At 30.3% G+C, this 7,920-nt stretch overlaps 1 protein-coding gene across 1 annotated transcript; it reads left to right on the top strand.

Moving 5' to 3' along the window:
• The first annotated feature begins 1,808 nt into the window (after positions 1-1,808).
• Positions 1,809-4,691, top strand: LOC114180418 (uncharacterized). Its single transcript, XM_028066739.2, has 2 exons — positions 1,809-2,734; positions 3,300-4,691. The coding sequence occupies exons 1-2, from the start codon at positions 2,197-2,199 to the stop codon at positions 4,124-4,126; spliced, it is 1,365 nt and encodes a 454-aa protein (XP_027922540.1). The 5' UTR covers positions 1,809-2,196; the 3' UTR covers positions 4,127-4,691.
• The last annotated feature ends 3,229 nt before the right edge of the window (positions 4,692-7,920 follow it).

The raw sequence follows: 7,920 nt of genomic DNA, 5'->3' as shown, positions 1-7,920 counted from the left end.
ACGATTAACTTTTGTGTGGACCCCACCCTCTGTATTCATCTCCGTATCTCGTATTTCTGTTACACACGTGTAACCTTTATTCTATCACTCAAATCCACGTTGACATTTTAACCTTTCTTTTCTAACTCTTACTATTATTATATTATATTATTATTATTTCTTATTATTAGTTTTTATTACCTATTAAAATTGTCACTGTCATGTTCCCAAATAACTTGATTTCTCAGCGAAAGGTTTGAGTACAAAATAAATAAATAAAATGATAAAGATTACACTTAGATCTTAGATTATAATTTACTGTAAAATTGCGAAGATGAGAGAAGATATCAAGTTATTCGAATAATTTTAAGGAATTCTTTTTTGTTTTCTTTTAATGAATCTACCATTGATGATTTATTTGTTATAATTGTTAGATTAAAAGAATATAAAGATTAAAACAAATTTTTTTTTACTTATTTATTAAAAATAAAAATATGAATGATGAAAAAGTTGAACTACCTTATAAAAAATAAGATTCATAAATTTACTATTTTAAAATTTTGAATTAAAAATAGTATTAACGTCTTATATATATCTTTTAGTTTAAACATAAAAAAGGAAACGTATCAATGTGATGGAATTTTACATAATTATAGTTCAATATTTTTAATTTTAATAATTTATACATGGTTGTATATGGTAAAACTTTACGGTTTTCAGTGTTCATGATCACGCCAATATATGTAAGCTTTTTTTCTTTTCTTTTTTTGGTGAATATTCATACGTATGATGATACATAGATTACTAATAATTAGACATAAACGAACACAATTAAAAAAGAGATAATTTCAACTTTTCGTATGCATGCAAATGATCAATATAGAAAGAATCTCTTCGAACTAGCGACCAAGTAAACCAGTTGACCCTATTTATAGCATCCTTTAAAGTGTTAAATATTTATACCAAAAACCAAAAGTGTCAAATAAGCATGCACCAGCACATAAAAAAAAAAAAAACCAAATTTGAAGAATTCAAAATCAGTTTACAATTAATATGGTTCCCTATTTGATTTTCTTGTTCTTCATGATCATCACAAAACCAAACTCACGTTCACCTGTCTTCTGCATATCACAGAGCCGTGTTTTGACCATAAATCACATTCATTCAATTTTTTTTTTTACCCTTTTTGGAATACAAACATATATATATATATATATATATATATATATATATATATATATATATATATATATATATGTATATATTGGTATAATATTCTGAAATAAAATGTTTGTAATGTGCTTTATGGAGAAGTACCTAAATTTTGTTATTAATATATTTATAGAGAAATTCGCAAGTTGCTTTTTGGCACTGTGCCAATTTGCACCTCTCTCTTATGCCTTTATCTTCGACACATGGTGGTAGGTGCTGGAAAATCACCCACTTGTTCTGCAAGTGTTAAAGTGGTGGATAATTTGTTCAAAATAAATAATCTTAAAACAATAATTCAGTAATTGATAAATAATTAATTATTTTTTTAAACTTTTTTTACCCATTAAACGTTAGAGCTAAAAAAATTAATCTTGTGACTGTTTATGGTGATAGAGTTCAATTGAAACATGATCTCCTCTATCTCTGTCTCTCTCTCTAGAATGACACCGACAGCAATCAGGTTTTAAACTAGTTAGCTACAATTTGTACTTTCTATTTATTTCTTAGTCAAAGCTAGATTACGTGTGAACATAAACACCAAAATTCTCAGCCGTGAGAGAGAGAATACATATTTTATAATTCACTCTTTTTTTTTAGTGTTTGCCCAAATACCAAAACAATTTCCCTTTCACATATTTCAGAAATCCAAAAACAATTTGTGCACCATGTAAATTAAAGTACTAAAAAAATTATAAAGGTGGTAAAGGGGTGTGTGCGTTGAGGTGAACGTAGAAGCTAGAGCATACGGTACAGGGAAAAGGATATATATACTTATATCTTAGTTTACACTATTTTAATGGTGGCTGGCTACCTTAATTCCACATGCTTAATTTTCGTAGTTCTTTTGCACCCCTTTATTATATAACCGTTTCATCCTCCATACCATTCCAAAGGGTCTTCCGAGAAGGAATCAAACAACAAAATTTCCAGGTGGATCTTGGTAAATTTGATTTTGGTCCAAAAATAGTAAGAAAAAAAAAAAAAACACCATAGTTCATAGTTTTCATGTCCTTGCTAACGGTGGCGTACCAAAGGGGCTCAGGTGAGTTTATCCGGTTCACCGCGGATCACGGTGGCGGTGATGATGGTGGCGATGGTTATAGACATGATGGTGACGGTGGTGGCGGTAGTGGTGGTTCACCGGGATTGAGTTTTAACCAAGGGATGCAACAAGGTGAGGTAACAATGCAAGGTGGCTCTTTGGTTTCAGGGTACAACAGGGGTGATCCAGAGTTTAGGCAAATGGTTTCGGCTTTGACACATGTTGTTTCATCAGGGTCTGACCACAGGAGCACCGAATGGATGCAACAAAGTGGTTATCCTATGATGTCAGGTTTCGGACATGCACCTTCTTCTCTTTCTCGTTTCTCTTCTTCTCCTTCTTCTGGACCCTCTGGTGTTGGTCAGAAAAGAGGGAGAGAAGAACAAGAGACTGATAACATCTCTTCTTCACATAACCTGATGCAACAACAAACTACTCCGAGACTCTTCAGAACAACACTAGGTCACTTCGTGCTACCTTCTCAAGGAGACTCATCTTCAGGTGCAACTACTTCATTACATCACATCCTCAAATTTTCCATCAAACATGTTTTGCATATCTAAAATCATCACGCATCACCCTCATCTCATGTTTTGCATCTCAAACAACAAACGGGGTGTATATGTCGATCGTTATTTGCATTATCTTAAACTTTCTTCACCGATTTCTTTCATCTTTTCCAAACACCCCAACTTGTTGAACGAAACATGCAGCATCATTAGTCTGTGTTATGTGTTCAGAATCAAGTACTCATCCTTCTTTCCATTGAATTTCCTAAACACCTTCCTAAAAACCATTCTTGCATCTTATATTGCATGCATAAACACCTTCCATTTTTCACTTTTTCTTAATCTACTAGATTTTCATTTTCCAAAACCATGTTATCGCAAAGGAAAGTTTAACATGCTCAACATGATCATTACTCATTACTCACATACTCAAATACCTGCAACTACTAGTACAAACACCATGGTTCACAATTAACCCATTCATTACACAATGGCATGTTTCTCCACAATAGTGCAGATATTCTATGTCTTCTATCTCATTTTCTGACTTTAACCAGTGACTGAAGAAACTCTCACCTCTACAATTACAACAGTATCAGCGGTCACAGCTACAACAACTGCTGCTGTGACTGCTGTTACTGAAACCAGTGGAGGTGGTGGAGAAAGGAGGAGAAAGTACAGGGGAGTGAGACAGAGGCCATGGGGAAAATGGGCAGCTGAAATCCGTGATCCACACAAAGCAGCAAGAGTTTGGCTTGGCACATTTGACACAGAAGAAGCAGCAGCAAGAGCCTATGATGAAGCTGCATTGAGGTTCAGAGGCAACAGGGCAAAGCTAAACTTCCCTGAAAATGTTAGAGCAGTTCCACCTCTTCAACCTTTCCAACCCGCCACAAGACTAACCGTTTCTGACTCCTCCACCACTCAATTCCGGCCACTCACCGCAGCCGTGGCGGCGCCATCCTTCATTCAGCCTCCACAGATGCAAACCTCCTCTGACTTGATCAGAGACTACTTGCAATACTCTCAGCTTCTACAGAGTGATTTTCAACAGCAGCATCATCATCAGCATCAACAACAACAACAACCACAACCACAACCTTCTAGTTTGATTCAACAGTTATACTACAATGCACAATTGGCTTCTCTTCAATCACCTTCTTTATTACAATCATCACCTTCATTCTCTTCTTCTGTATCACCAACTCCATTCCCGTTATTCTCAACATCTCCTCAATTTTCCTCTGCTTCATTTCCCATGTTTTCAACTCAACAAATGAGCTATTTCCAGCCACTGGAAAGCTTCCCTCCAGCCGGTGGCAGGCCGGAGATTCCGCCGTCAACATGGTCCGATACCGGTGGCCAGCCACCACCTTCCGGTTGATCCAATGTTTCAGCTATTCTCCTTTTTTTTTTGCTGTCTTACCCTTTTTTCTTTCTTTCATACTTAGGATAAAAAAAGAGGACTTGTTTTACTTATTTTTAACGATAAAACTTAAATACAGTTTTTTTAAGTATTTTTGTCACTATTATTATCAAATCAAAATTGGAGTTTCACTTCAGTTCAGTCATTTATACAGATATTTAATCCAAAATTATGAGATGAAACTCCAGTTTTGAAAAAAGATAGTACAAAAGATATTTAACTAACTTTGTTTGAGTTTTGTTTCCTTTCTCAAATGATGGTAAATTCCTTGAACATGTAGTTTTGGAGTTAACTATTGTTTTGTTCCTATTCTTGTAAAGAAGATTATTTGAAAAGAGAAAAGGTGATTGAAGGTTAAAGAGAAAGTAGCATTTAGGTTTTTTAGGGTTATAGTTTATTTCCAATTCTCAATGGAGATGATGTTAACATTCTCTTAGATATATATCCATGGAAAGATGTAGAACCTCATAGCTTTTATATACTATGTCTGCTATCTGCTATACAACCACAGATTTTATCAAAATGTTCTTATACTTTACTTCTTTTTTTAATAATATTTTGTGAAGATTTATTTAGTCATCATTATCATTCTTTATCTTTTGGATTATTTTGGATGTGTTCATTTATTCCAATCTTAATGAGCAAGAGTAATACAATGGATACGTTATTAGTGATGATATCATCTTACACTAAACCTCTTTCTCACGAAGAAAAGAAACCACGATGGTTCAATTTTGAATTAAAGAGAAAAAGGAAGAAAATCTTAAAATTTTATTTAGAAAAAAATGATTTTGTTTTAATTTCTAATCGAATAAAAAAAGAGAGTTTTTCTCTCTTTTTTTTATATGTTCTTCTTATCTAAAGTAGAACATAGTACAGTAATCAAATACGTGATGTATTCAATTTTGTTTATGATACACTTTCAATAAAGTACCAAATATGTGTTAAAATGTCTTGTTTGTACAAAACTGTGTTCTTATTTTTCATAACCTATGTACTATTTATTTATTCTAGGTGCAGACTTATATTGAATGGAATATATTAAGATATGCACATGTCCCCCTCCAATTTTTTATTATGGCACGAAATTTCTTCATTCTTTCATAAGCCAAGAATTTTCTGCTATTGGTCTAATGTCTATCTAGTTCAGCTTCAATTTAAAAAAATATAATATTTTACTATAACACATTTTTAAGTATAAAACGAGTTAATTTAAAAAAAAATCAGCAGTGATTATTAACTATTATAGGCTAACTCAGTTTTATAAAATTAATTAAAAAAGTAAAATTTATAACCTAATTTGGTGTTATTTGTAGTGGAAGGTGACCATAATTATAATAATAGTTATGATGCATGTTGTGTGGTATGAATGTGGTGTTCCATTGTTTGTGGTTATTTTGTAAGTTAGGAGGGCAATGACGTGGATGAGTCAAACTTGTCTAAACATGGTTTTGAAATGGCCATTGGTCTTTGAACTTTACAGTGATCTATGTTTCAATGTTTATTTATTTATTTATTTTTTAATTGTTCAAATTTAAACCTACTTTTCAGTTCAGAGAATTGTTTGACAAATGTTATTGAGTTATTATGTGTGTATGTAAGAAGACTGAAGACATAGACTTTTAAGTGATAAAGTTGTTGTTGGGGCTTTAAGGTTGATTACAAACTACACTATGCATTTGAAATCAACTTTAGAAATTAGGTACTTTAATTGAATTAGTTAGGTGGGTTATGAATCATACAAATGGACATAATTTTTAATTTTTTTAACATAAGGTATATTTTCGGCCAAGAATTGGTTATTATTTCTTGATATACAGTAAAGATTTGTTTTAGAAAAGAAATCTATAAAAACATTTGTATACATAAAGTTTAAAATAAAATCTTTAATCATGCATTCTCGAGACATGATATTAAAAAAGAGAGTTTAGGGTATAATAAGTTTACTAGAAATATCATTTATTCTGATACTGTCTTCCATCATAATAAATAGTTATTGCAAACATACAGGTAATATATATAAATTTCTTGAATAATCTTTGTTTTCGCTCGATTCATCGAGTTTGTTGGATTTCTATTAAATAAAAAAGTATTTTAATTTTAAAAATTCTTTTTTGTTTTAGGAATACTATACTTTTTTTCAAGAATACTTTGAATGATTTTTTTTGATTTTTCAGTGAAAACTTTTACAATTAAAAAATTGAAATTTTGAAATTGTTTATATTTTTAATTCTTTTTAAATGGTGTTGAAAAATAAAAATCGATTTTTCGTGAAAAAAAAAAAGTAATTCCACTTCCATCCCCAAATTGTTAAAAAGAAAAAAATTTAATTTTTCTTTTCGTTCCACTAATCGTATTTTAGATTTATGTCATCGATCTAATCACATTGTCCACATAAAATATATAAAACAAATTATAAATGTATTACTTTTAACTAAGAATACAAGAATTATCTACTACATCTAAATGAAATAATATAATTTCTTACACTTATAAAATATCTACCATAAGAAACTAGCATCTTATCTATTATAAATTTATTGATAACTCATCAGCAACTTCCTATGTTAGAGTAATTTGTATTCTTGGTAAAAATCTTATACACAAATTTTATTTATTTTTTTATCACTCTATGTATTAACCTATATGATCAAATAATCAGTAATATATATATATATATATATATATATATATATATATATATTATTTTAGAAGTGTGTATTTAATACTATATCATTTGGGGATAGAATATAATCTCAATTATCTTTACTACACACTCATAAAATAACACACCTACATAAAATAGCATAGATAACATTAATGATATGTTTAAACTCAAAATGAAATAAGAATATCACTTTCTAATATGAAATTGAGAAAAAGAAGAATGTTGGATCGTTCTTTTCTATTTGAAAAGAAAAAAGAATAACACAGACTAACTAGTATCAGATCTTATGCAAGTTGGATGAAAAATATAATACAAAAAAACAAAAGGCAAGAAAAGAGTTGAAATCGCCATAATTAAGTTTTATCCATTTATCAAACACACTATATAACGTGATTCTTTTGCTCTAGTTTAAAGCTTGGACAAAATGATTTTGATATTTTAATGAAAGGAGTTAATTTACTTTCCAACTTAAGAAATAAAGAGTTCAGAAATTTAGTGATAAAAATGTCACTTTCTTCCATATGGTTTTGGTCTTTCAACTTTGAGTGAAAATTGGAATTAATTCTTTTTTAAAACCTTGAACCAATCTAATCTCTCAACTCTATAAATGTGTGAATTTAATTCTTTTAACAAAATTTTAAGTTTCAAACGTCAAATAAACTTACGAAATTTTGGTTTAAATGACTAAATCCACACATTTATAAAGATGATGATTAAATTAGTTCAAGATTTTCAAAATTTTAATTTTCACTAAAAGTTGAAGGAGAAGAAGATATTTAATCCTGCATTCAAATTGACAATCCTTGAACACCGATTTAGATTTTATGGTAGCGAAGTGGTCCACCACCACAATATTATAAAGGCATTTTTTAATATTTTATTTTTAAATCAAGAGATTTATATAATGTTATAAAATTAAACAAAGTGTTCATATATTAAATTTAGTCTCCTATTCCTTCTTCTATAAATCTTAACTCCCATAATCCCATTCTGAAAGTTTAGAATAAAGTAAGAGCCAAAAATAAAAGACCTAATTGCTTACAACGATTTCAAACAAAATAGGAGTATATCGGGTCTTTTAAAT

The sequence above is a fragment of the Vigna unguiculata genome, chromosome 4 (genome assembly GCF_037176805.1).
Source record: "Vigna unguiculata cultivar grain cowpea cultivar isolate G323 ecotype 2 chromosome 4, ASM3717680v1, whole genome shotgun sequence".
NCBI lineage: Eukaryota > Viridiplantae > Streptophyta > Magnoliopsida > Fabales > Fabaceae > Vigna > Vigna unguiculata.
The sequence above is the reverse complement of the archived record's forward strand: the minus strand, read 5'-3'. Positions and strand labels throughout refer to the sequence as shown.

Excerpts from the sequence above, each read along its gene's own strand:
- LOC114180418 (XM_028066739.2), top strand. The coding sequence starts at position 2,197 with ATGTCCTTGCTAACGGTGGCGTACCAAAGGGGCTCAGGTGAGTTTATC. Across the intron at positions 2,735-3,299 it reads TCAAGGAGACTCATCTTCAG|TGACTGAAGAAACTCTCACC; the intron begins GTGCAACTACTT and ends GACTTTAACCAG.